Source organism: Triticum dicoccoides, chromosome 2A, assembly GCF_002162155.2.
Source record: "Triticum dicoccoides isolate Atlit2015 ecotype Zavitan chromosome 2A, WEW_v2.0, whole genome shotgun sequence".
NCBI lineage: Eukaryota > Viridiplantae > Streptophyta > Magnoliopsida > Poales > Poaceae > Triticum > Triticum dicoccoides.
This window is the reverse complement of record NC_041382.1, coordinates 43439658-43451698: the sequence shown is the minus strand read 5'-3', so window position 1 is coordinate 43451698 and position 12041 is coordinate 43439658. Positions and strand designations below refer to the sequence as shown.

Sequence of the window (12041 nt, the reverse complement as noted above, 5' to 3'; positions counted from 1 at the left end):
GAGAAAGAGGTGTTTGAAGCTATAGCTCAAATGAAGAATAACTCGGCTCCAGGACCGGATGGTTTTCCGGTGGAGTTTTATAAGAGGTGCTGGCATATTATTAAAGGGGACTTGCTTCCGATGTTCCAGGACTTATTCGCTGGACAGCTTCAATTGTTTCATCTGAATTTTGGAGCTATCACTTTGCTGCCTAAGAAAACAAATGCGGTCCGAATTGAGCAGTTTAGGCCCATCTGTCTTCTCAATGTAAGAGCATCTCCACACGTCTCCCCAGGAAGGCCCCCAAGAGCACTTTTCCAGCATCGGCGGTCAAAAAAGTTTCCACTCGCGCCCCCAGGAGCACAAATATCGCCGGATTTGGCCAAAACTACGGCCGGCGCTCTCATCCCATTCCTAGGATCCTGGGGGGCAGCTGGGGGAGGAGAGAGACTACTTTAGTTGCTTTGGGCCCATTGTCAGCCTCCCACTCCTCACTCCTCGCTTTTCCTTCGGGCCCACCCACGTGATCTCTTTTCTCTTTCTCTCCCCCACCAACTCCCGCCCGCACAGAACGCCTCGCCGACGATGTCCAGCTGCGCCGGACCCGCCGAGCTTGCCACCCCGCATCCTCCTCGTGCTTGGCCCTCGCTGCCGCCGCCATTGTCCCCGCGTGGGCGCGGGGGGCCGCCGCTACCGTGGAAAAAATTCCATTCCTTCGTGGTGTCCCAGCACCTCGAGGCTCACGTGCGCGCCGTCCAGGCACCGGAGCCCCCGCGCCCACCGCGCGCCGATCCCAAAGTGCTCCACTAGGGCCGCCGCTGCCGCCTCCTCGTCCTCCTCCTGGCCGTCGTCCCTGACGCCGGCCGGCCCGAAGCACCCCTGTGCGCCCTGCGCGAGGAGCACGTTGAGCGAGTCGACAACGCCCACGGGCTCCGGCGCGCCCAGGCCGAAGGCCTTGCGCATGCGCGGGCATCCGGCGCGCCGGATGCCGTGTCCCGCCCACACGCGGCCGTCCAGCAACTCAAAGATGTCCGGGAAGACGTCCTCGAACGAGGGTGCACCGGAGGAGGCGGAGAGGACGCCACCGTCGGCGCCGGCGTCGTCCGTGCGGATGAGGGTGGAGTAGCTGGAGACCTCGACGAGGCAGCGCGGGCAGACGAGGATGGTGGCGAACTCCAGCAGGTTGCACTCGCCGGGCAACGACAGGGACTGCGCAGCCTCCACGTCGAAGAACACCATCTCCCTCTTCTTGGTGGTCGCCATTGGTTCCGGCAAGCAACTCGGTGGTGGTTTCTTGGCGATGGAGCTTTGTTTGTTTGTTTCTTGCTTGAAGGAATGGAGGAGAGGAGGGATGGGAGAATGGATGATCCCTGTCTTGTCGAAGGAGCCTGTCGATGGAGCTCTGGGGGCGCAATGAGTGGAAAAAATTCCACCCCCCAGGCCGAAGTTTTCGCTGGCAGCCCCCCAGGAGGCGAAAAAATGCCTCCCGGGGAGGCCAACGGCTGGAGATGCTCTAAGTTTCAAAATCTTCACCAAGGTTGGGACTAATAGACTCACATAGATTGCGCATTCTGTGGTGCATCCATCCCAAACTGCTTTTATGCCGGATAGGAACATCCTTGAAGGGGTGGTGGTCCTGCATGAAATGCTCCATAAAATCCATACAAAAAAACTAGATGGGGTGGTTTTTAAAGTGGATTTCGAAAAAGCGTACGACAAAGTCAAATGGCCAATCCTTGAACAGGCGTTGAGGATGAAAGGTTTCGATCCAGCTTGGTGTAGACAGATAGAATCTTACATGCAAAAAGGCAGTGTTGGAATTAAAGTGAATGATGACATAGGGCGTTATTTCCAAATACATAAGGGCCTGAGACAAGGAGATCCAATGTCACCTATTTTGTTTGACATGTTGACTATTCTAATAGGGAGGGCTAAGGATGTCGGACAGGTATGGAGCTTAGTACCTCATCTAGTTGATGGAGGTGTGTCTGTCCTACAGTACGCTGATGATACTATCATCTTTATGGAGCATGACTTGGCGAAGGCACGAAACATGAAGCTGGTGTTATGCTTGTTCGAACAATTGTCCGGTCTGAAAATTAATTTTCACAAGAGTGAATTGTTCTGCTTTGGTAGAGCCAAGGAGGAACAAGAGGCCTATAAGCAATTGTTCGGGTGTGAATCGGGGGCTTTACCTTTTACGTATTTAGGTATACCCATCCATCACCGTGAGCTAACAAATAGAGAATGGAAGTGCATTGAGGATCGATTTGAGAAGAAATTGGGTTGCTGGAAGGGCAAACTGATGTCATATGGAGTCCGGTTAGTTCTTATCAATTCGGTGTTCACCAGTATGCCCATGTTCCTTTTGTCTTTTTTCGGAGTGCCAGTGGGAGTTCGGAAAAGACTCGACTTCTATCAATCCTGTTTTTTCTGGCAAAGTGATGAGTTGAAGAGAAAGTATAGATTAGCTAGAAGGGACATTATTTTTTTGACCGAAGGACCAAGGGGGTCTTGGTATCAAAAATCTTGAGATAAAGAACAAATGTCTCCTCGGCAAATGGCTGTATAAGCTTTCTCGAGAGACCGAGGCCACTTGGGCTCAGATTTTGCGTAATAAGTACCTTCAGTCCAAGACATTATCCCATGTGACAGTGAGGCCGATGGATTCGCCTTTCTGGAAAGGCCCGATGAGAGTTAAATCGCTCTTCTTTAACCGGACCAAGGTGGTTATCGGTAACGGTACTTCTACAAGATTCTGGGAGGATACTTGGCAAGGGGATATGCCATTGGCAGTACAGTATCCTACTCTCTATAGCATTGTTCAACGGAGAGATGCGACCGTTGAGACGGTATGTCAGTCCACGCCTTTACATATTAGCTTCAGGAGAACTTTAGCCGGTAACCGTTGGGAAGCTTGGCTCCATCTTGTGAGAAGACTTATGGAGGTTCAACTTTCTCAACGTCCAGACCAGTTGTGTTGGAAACTTACTAGGAATGGAGAATTTACGGTCAAATCGATGTACTTGAATGTTATTAATTCTACTTCTATTCCTACGTCGAAACATGTTTGGCATGTCAAAGTTCCCTTGAGAGTTAAAGTGTTCATGTGGTTTGTGCATAAACAAGTCATTTTAACTAAGGATAACTTGATTAAACGCAATTGGACTGGCTCCAGTCGGTGTAGCTTTTGTGATAGAGATGAAACAATCAAGCACCTCTTTCTCGATTGTCCTATGGCAAAAATTCTTTGGCAATCAGTGAACATAGCCTTTAATATTACTCCTCCACATAATATTAACACGTTATTTGGAACGTGGTTGGATGGGATTGAGCCCCAAACAGCGAGACACATTCGTGTAGGAGTATGTGCATTATTATGGGCTATTTGGAACTGCAGAAATGATTTAGTCTTTAACAGAATATCAAATACTCATTTTTTGCAGGTTATATTCCGAGCCACTGTGTTGATCCGTATGTGGTCATTACTCACTCCGACGGAGGCCAGGGAATGTTTGGTTACTGGATCTATCCGATGGGAGATGGTAGCACGGGATATTTTTAGCCGGTTTGGATGGCGGTCATGTAATAGGATAGGCAATTAGTTTTCCTGTCTTTCTCTTGGCGGCCGGCTGTGGCTTTTGTTTTTGCTCCTTAGCTCTATGTGAGCAGCTTTGTTTGAGACTTTTAGACTTGTGTTGAACCTATTTGCTTGTTTAATAAAGATGGCCGTATGCATCTCTCCGATGCAGAGGCCGGGGATGTCCCCCTTTTCAAAAAAAATGTACAATGATCAATCGGGCTCAACCCTATGGAGATGACTGGGCTCAAGACCGGAATCTGCTGCTTGATGACATACAACCATGAGGCAAACGATATGAGGATTCGTGGTAGATAATCGTTCCATGAAAATAGTTTCTCCTTATATTGGAGTTTGGAAATTTCAGCTTGAGCTCATATGGTCAAGTTTTGTAGAAACTGGCATACACATGAACATCTTCCAAGATAGGTAAAATCATGATGAACATGGAGCAATTGAAACGAGCAAAGGCAAACCTACAAGCGTGAATACCAATTCTAATGCCACTTGGGTTTCTACTTTTCACTTGGTCACGTAACTTGTTGCAAACAATCTTGAATCGTTGCCACCTATGCTTGAGTGAGTTCTCGTTGCGGCTTCAGTCACAACTGCAAATGGGGGATAATGCTTCATCTCATGGAAGAATTCTCGAACCTTCCTCATATATGCCGAACCCTCTTGATCCGCTCACATATTGGATATGGTGTCACCTCCAACCATGTGATGCACAATAATTGATATTGTTTCATCGTGTACACACCTCCTCTTTTGGTTATTTTCCTAACTTCCAATGTGAGCAATTTGATCTTCAATTTCATGAAATTGATTGGGATGGGCATCATCCGTCATTTTCTTACTATGTTAACCGTCATTGATCTTGTTCATCATTTCCACATCGAGATTGTCCGACAATATGCATCACAAAAATGGATTTCAATTAGCCAGAATAGGCTATCTAGCTGAAATATGCATCACAAAAATGGATTTCAATTGCAGCATCACGCATGGTTCACACATGTATCATACACCTATGACAAATGAAAAAAGCCTCAACAAGGTCGAAGTATATTGTTTGGTTGTTCGACCACCCAATTAGCCAAACAGATTACATGCCTCACCATGGTTGGGGTGGGTTGTTGCTGCCATTGAAGCTGCAGCGAGTTAACAACATGGTAGGACGTCTAGATGTCGAGTCCATGCCGAAGGGGAAGCTCTTCTTCATGCCATTTGAGACGCTGGAGCGTGACGACATGAAGCCAGTGTCCTATGCCTACCTGTGGCGATTTCTTCGCCAGTTGCTTGCTTGGCAAAAACTGCGACCATGGCATTGGCTCAGCGAGCGACACACGCATTACTATATTTCGTGAGGCTATGGATTCAAGCCATTGAGTGTCGTGCCATCCATCAATGACTGACGAGGTGGATTGGGCAGGGGAGAGAGATGTGAGATATGTGGTGGCTGGGTTGGGATGCATGTGCGGTGCGACTGCAAGGGGGAAATGCGGTAGGGGGAAATGACGACATGCGGTGGACAGAGTTAATGGCAGTGAGCAGCAGCTATGTTGGGAGGGCGAGCGGTTGGCAACGACTAAGTCAGGAAGGAGCGCTCAAGAGGAGACAGAGGTGAGCGAGAGGGGGAAAAGGAAAGGTTTCAGTGGGGTGGGGCTGATGTGCGCATGAGCCCCAATTTGGGTCCAAATAGGACTATTACAATCCGCGAATAAATGATGGCCCCGTTGGTGAGGAGTTTCGGCCCAAATGTGCCTCTGGACACCCTCGTGAACAAATGGGGAAGTTTAGGGCTGTTCCTTGAGGGTGGGTCCAATCCATCGCATTATCATGAATCGCACAGGGCCAAAACACGAATGGGCTGGCCCAACTAGCTGCTACAAGATTCTAGAAGGTTTGGCCAAGTATTTTGTGTTTGTTTTTTAACCAAATGTTTAGTTTTTATCCTTTTTTAATTTACATCTTTCCAGGGTTTTTAGTTTTTCATAATGGTCCAATTTTTTTAAAAAAATCCCAAAAATTCAAATTATGTTTGGGATGTTTTTTTATTTCATGAATTTTCAAATAAATGTTTAGCTTTATTAGAAAAAATTTGGAATTTCTAAAAAAAAATCTTATATTTTTGGAAATGTTCATTTCTTATAAATAAATTTCATGTTTTATCAAAAATAAAAAATAAAACTAAGAGGATGAGGGAACATAACTAGTTTTCTTAGAACCGGTTACCATAGCTAGTTTTTTTTAATACAAAAGGATGTATGCATCACCGATCACTCGGTCCATAACTAGCAGTACCAATGTGAACCAATCTGTGATTAGACAGTTAGGAGGATAGTGATATCCCAGTCCACCAAGGTTGAAGTTCTATACTTTGAGACCGGTGCTTGCATTTTCTAGGATTTAGGCCTTTCGGCGATGTGCGTTCAGTGGAAAAAGACGTTTCCGTCGAGTATGAAGATGTCTATAGCGACTTCGTTAAGCTCAAGATGATGTATCACACGACACAATCTTGTGACACGCTCATGGGGGTATGACGTGTGTGCGTGTGTGCTTGCGTATGTATGAGGCGTCTAAAAAGAAAAGAAAAAACTAGTAGTGCCCGCAAAAACAAAAAAAAACTAGTAGTACCAACGGAAAAAAGAATCGGTGGGGCTATGTTAATCTGACCGGTAGCACATGGTTGAATTTGCGCGTATCAAACGCCCGCAGCCTGTGCTGATCAATCAGACGGTACTTCTCTCGCTCTCCTCCCCAGCCAATTTTCTCGCACCGAACGAGAGAGTTCGACGGCGCGGCGCCCCTGTTCGGCAAAGTGGCCTGCATCGGCCAGACGTCGTGAGCTGCTCCGTCGAACAGCGCTCGCTTGTCGCGCGCATGGACATTTGGGGTGCTCGTGCGACGGGGAGGCGCCGGTGACAGCGGCGACGGCCGTGCTCATGTGTAGCCTGGGCGTCCCGCATCGTCTTCCTGAAGTGCGGCACCCGCTAGAGCTGAGAGGACACAGCGGGCGGTGGGTACACGCACGGCGACCGTGCAGCGCACTGCACGGGGATGCGCGGTCGGCGGGGCGAGCCACCCGCCCGCGTCGTCATCGTCGAGGATGGCGCTTGCTGGTCAGCATTATGTTCAAAGCATTCGCATCATGATTGGGCGTTTTAGGGTTTGCAGTTTTCGGCGATTTAGGGTTTCCGAAATTAAAATTGGGGAAAACCTCAGCTCGTCAATTGGGATTTGGATTCCCAAATTTTTTGGCCCTCTTCCCTAGCAAAGCTTCCCCCTTTTCTCTCGGTCTGTTGCGAAACTCCCTCCGGCTCACACGTGAGCGAGCGAAACCAACTTGCTCTGACCGCGTCCCGCCTGCAGCCACACGAGCCCACGTGGACGCCTTCTCCTCAGCGATCGGCGTTCTGTTTTCTTCTGCGGCGACGATCACCTCATTCTTTTCCTGTTTCTTTCACAGGGCAGAGCACATCGCCACCGCGGTAGGAGACAGGTCTCTGGCCGTGAAGGAGACGCGGAGGTGGAAGGGAGGCCGAGAGCGGCCAGGCGGGCGATGGCCGCCGCAGCCGCCGCCATCCCTGACGTCCGGAGGTGGAGCAAAGCTTCCGGCGGTCCTTCGTCTCCGGTGACCGCCACCGCCGTCTTCCTCTTCCTCTTCGCCGTCGTGGTCGGCGTCCTCGTCTCCGGCCGTTGGATAACCACCACCGTGAGGCTGGCACACTATTTTTTCTTAACTTTATTGATTGATGTTTACTGCCATCTGCGAGGCTCTTACCAACACGGATTTGTTATTATCGTACATGTACGTATGCAGACTAATTTGGCAGACACCAATCTAGATCGGTGGCGCACAAACCCGGTAGGTAAGCCCACTGCCCACTCACCATTCTTATTTGCTTGATCTGACTCATAACTTGCCTTAGTCTCCAGTAGAGTGACATGCATATGGTCTTCCTCTCTCTGTTTTTCTGTTTTCATATATATACTCTTCCTATGAAATGTCATTTTACATGATTTTTTCTTGAGAATGGATTTTACAGGGTTGGTTTGTCCTACAAAAATAAAATGTTATGGTCTGATCAAATAAGAAAAGGAGAATTTTCTGCGCTGCATGGAATTTCTAGCAACATTTTCACCTAGTAGGACATACTTATTGGCCAGTTCCAGCATTTTAACTTTTGACATGTCTAGAGCCCTAGAATTCCAAATTTGTTGCGAAAATACCAGCTTTTATAACGGAATTACTCACAACCAAAGATTGAATCTCCGTCCATGCAGGCGATCCTAAATTCCTGACCGCCACGCATTCCACCTCCATCCCTGCCACCCCTGATGTGCCGCCGCCGCCGCTCCCCACATACTCCCTCTCCTGCTCGGCGCCGCCACTCGCCGGTGAGCCTGACATCCCAAGCAACATCTCTCAGACTCTGTCCCTCGCGCTCTCCTCAAACGCCACATGCGCCTCTGTCTCCGAGACACAGCTGGTTCCCCCCACTACCGCCGCCAACTCCTCCTGCCCTGCCTACTTCCGCTTCATCCACGAGGACCTCCACCCGTGGCGCGCGGCGGGGGGCATCACGCGCACGATGCTCGACCGCGCGCGCACCACCGCCAACTTCCGCCTTGTCATACTCCATGGCCGTGCCTACATTGAGCGCATCGCGCCAGCCTTCCAGACGCGTGACCTCTTCACCATCTGGGGCATCCTCCAGCTACTCCGCCGCTACCCTGGTCGCATCCCCGATCTCGACCTCATGTTCGACTGCGTGGACTGGCCGGTTGTCCATGCTGATGAGTACCAGGGGGAGAACGCCACCATCTTGCCGCCGCTTTTCCGCTACTGCGGCAACAATGAGACACTCGACATAGTTTTCCCGGACTGGTCTTTCTGGGGCTGGTAAGCAACTGCTCCTCCCTTCCTTCGTGCTCGTATTTCTTACACGTTCTATGCATTCCTATTTCCAACATCTGGGTCACTATTCATTAACAATGCAATTGAACATCAGTATTAAATCAGCACCAGTGATTCATGCACCATTACTGTTATGATAATCATATTTTTACTAGTAATAGTACAAAGTCAACATTCTTCATGTGAGACTTGATTTGGAGTACATAAGCTTTGAGTCTTTGACAGACCCAAGGACTTTCCAAACATGATCAAAATAGTTGTCCAATATACATGGTACATTGTATTCATGTATGAAACATACGAATGCGCTTTTTTTTTACTTTCGTATCAGCTAAATCCAATGTTCTGATGCTATGGGAGCAAATCAATGGACGCAAACTGGAAGCAAATGGTAAAATATCAGTATGTTTCCCTGAAGTTTTGTATCCTGAGAAGTGTATAAATTTGAAGTGCATAGTACACATTGATCCAAATTAAATTTATCATTCTATGCTTTGATTTGTAAACAAAGTGCAAATGCTTAAACTGACTTTGTGCTGATAGGGCCGAGATCAATATAAAGCCCTGGGATGCGCTGCAAAAGGATCTGGATGCTGGCAATAGGAAGGTGAGATGGATAGATAGAGAGCCTTATGCTTATTGGAAAGGGAATCCAGAGGTCGCAGCTATAAGGCAAGAGCTGGTTGAGTGTAATGTTTCCAGTGAGCAAGAATGGAATGCACGGATTTACAAACAGGTACATACTTGTTTGAGTTTATGTTGCATTGCGCTCTTTTATAATTGAAGGGAGTGTTGACATCCCATTTTATTCTTACAAGTTCGAAATCCTATTCTATATTTTCAAATTATGTTGTTCTCTTACAATTCTTCTAATCCCTCTGATCTAGAACACACCCTTTTGTTCGAACAAAATAATCTTGATGGTGGCTATGGCTGATTAGCTTGCTTACTTTTGCTGTTTTCATTTAGGATTGGGTTAAAGAGAGCAAGGCGGGATACAAAAAATCAGATTTGGCAAGTCAATGCACCCACAGGTTTCTTTTCTACTTTTCTCTTATTAAAAGTTAGTCAAGACTTGTTTGTTCTATCATCGGTGTTGAAATTGTTATGTTGGGTGATAGGTACAAGATCTACATCGAAGGATCAGCGTGGTCAGTTAGTGAGAAGTATATCCTAGCTTGTGATTCGATGACGCTGGTGATTAACCCGAAATACTACGATTTCTTTTCAAGGGCGCTGATGCCCACTCAGCACTATTGGCCTATTCGAGATGAAAGTAAGTGTAGCTCCATAAAGTATGCTGTGGACTGGGGAAATTCTCACAAGAAAAAGGTATGTTATGCAGCTAGGAATGACCTTAACAGTTTTTTTTTGTATGAGCTGAAACACATTGGCCTTTAGCTAGTAATCCCTCCAATCCATATTAATTATCGCCGATTTAGTACAAAGTTATTAAGTTAATATGGATTGGTGGGAGTAGAAAATATCATAGCATACTTCCCGTGGATTCGATAGTATCTGAAGAACATGTTTCTAACACCTCCTCTTCAAAAACTGTTCATAGGCACAGAAAATAGGGAAGGAAGGAAGCAAGTTCATTCAACAAGAACTTAGTATGGAATATGTATACGATTACATGTTTCACCTCTTAACAGAGTACGCTAAGCTCCTACTGTTCAAGCCAACAAAGCCACCTGAAGCTGTTGAGGTCTGTCCCGAATCTTTGGCCTGCCAAGCCATAGGCAGGGAGAAGAAGTTTATGGAGGATTCCATGGTAAAGTCTGCAAACGTTGCTGGCCCATGCAGTCTGCCTCCTCCCTTTAGCCCCGAGGAATTTAGAGAACTGTATCAGAGGAAAGAAAAGTCGATGAAGCAGGTCGAAACGTTGGAGCGAAATGCTTCAAAGCCTGAGGAGCGAAATGCTTCAAAGCCTGAGGGTAGCAATCGTTGACAACCCCCTAGTTTTTTAACTTACCCGAGGACATGCATATAAAGTTTGCTAAGCTATTTAGGATTCCTGGTTGTACAAATTTCCTAGTGGTGATACCAACAGCTTCTAATTTTATTGTTCAAATGTGTAACATCTAGAAAAGTTAAAGGAACTTTTAGATATCTCATGATCTTCTTCCGTTCATACGTTGTTAGTGTTTCCAATTTGTTATTTTAGTTGGAGAAGTATTAGGAATGCTACTATTTGCTAGGAGCTAGGATCCTACCTGGTCTAGGGTGTAGGTTGTACGGGAAGGCGGAGGGTTGACGTAGATGCGATCGCGGCTGCCGATGGCGGGGCGCCGTGGCGCGATGAAGAGGCGGCGGCGGCGGCGCAAGAGACGGCTAGGGTTAGGTCTCCCGGCACCCTTCGGGAAGCCAAGCAAATAATGATTGCTTCTTGCTTTTGATTAGATTGATACATCTCCTCTCCTTATATAGAGAGGTTTACTTGACTCCTAAGAAAATGATCCTAATAACGATAAGATAATTGGGCTAAGTGTTGGGTAACGTAGCAGAATTTTAAAATTTTCTACGCATCACCAAGATCAATCTATGGAGTCATCTCGCAACGAGGGAGAGAGGAGTGCATCTACATACCCTTGTAGATCACGCGCGGAAGCGTTCAAGAGAACGGGGTTGATGGAGTCGTACTCGTCGTGATCCAAATCACCGATGACCTAGCGCCAAACGGACGGCACCTCCGCGTTCAACACACGTACGGTTGGGAAGATGTCTCCTCCAACTTCATCCAGCAAGGGGGAAGGAGAGGTTGATGAAGATCCAGCAGCACGATGGCGTGGTGGTGGAATCAACCGTGATCTCGGCAGCGCTTCGCCAAGCTCAGGGAGAGGGACGAGTGTCACGGGAGGGAGAGGGAGGCGCCAGGGGCTAGGGTGCAGCTACCCTCCCTCCCCCCACTATATATAGGACCCCTAGGGGGCGCCGGCGCTAGGAGATTGAATCTCCAAGGGGGGCGGCGGCCAAGGGGGGTGGAGTGCCCCCCAAGCCAAGTGGGGCGCCCCCCACCCCTAGGGTTTCCAACCCTAGGCGCAGGGGGAGGCCCATGGGGGGCGCACCAGCCCACTAGGGGCTGGTTCCCCTCCCACTTTAGCCCATGGGGCCCTCCGGGATAGGTGGCCCCATCCGGTGGACCCCCAGGACCCTTCCGGTGGTTCCAGTACAATACTGATTACCCCTGAAACCTTCCCGATGGCCGAAACTTGACTTCCTATATATAAATCTTCACCTCCGGACCATTCCGGAACTCCTCGTGACGTCCGGGATCTCATCCGGGACTCCGAACAACTTTCGGGTTACCGTATACTAATATCTCAACAACCCTAGCGTCACCAAACCTTAAGTGTGTAGAACCTACGGGTTCGGGAGACACGCAGACATGACCGAGATGACTCTCCGGTCAATAACCAACAGAGGGATCTGGATACCCATGTTGGCTCCCACATGCTCCTCGATGATCTCATCGGATGAACCACGATGTCGAGGATTCAATCAATCCCGTATACAATTCCCTTTGTCAATCGGTACGTTATTTGCCCGAGACTCGATCGT

At 48.2% G+C, this 12041-nt stretch overlaps 2 protein-coding genes across 2 annotated transcripts; one reads left to right on the top strand and one right to left on the bottom strand.

Annotated features, from left to right (window-relative positions):
* Window positions 1-669: 669 nt before the first annotated feature.
* LOC119357547 (protein NEN4-like) lies at window positions 670-1242 on the bottom strand. The gene has a single exon (XM_037624461.1). The coding sequence runs from the start codon at window positions 1240-1242 to the stop codon at window positions 670-672; it is 573 nt and encodes a 190-aa protein (XP_037480358.1).
* A 5879-nt stretch (window positions 1243-7121) lies between these two features.
* On the top strand, window positions 7122-10567 carry LOC119357546 (protein O-glucosyltransferase 1-like). Its single transcript, XM_037624460.1, has 7 exons — window positions 7122-7274; window positions 7383-7431; window positions 7847-8465; window positions 9024-9216; window positions 9450-9514; window positions 9602-9812; window positions 10045-10567. The coding sequence occupies exons 1-7, from the start codon at window positions 7122-7124 to the stop codon at window positions 10429-10431; spliced, it is 1677 nt and encodes a 558-aa protein (XP_037480357.1). The 3' UTR covers window positions 10432-10567.
* Window positions 10568-12041: the final 1474 nt, after the last annotated feature.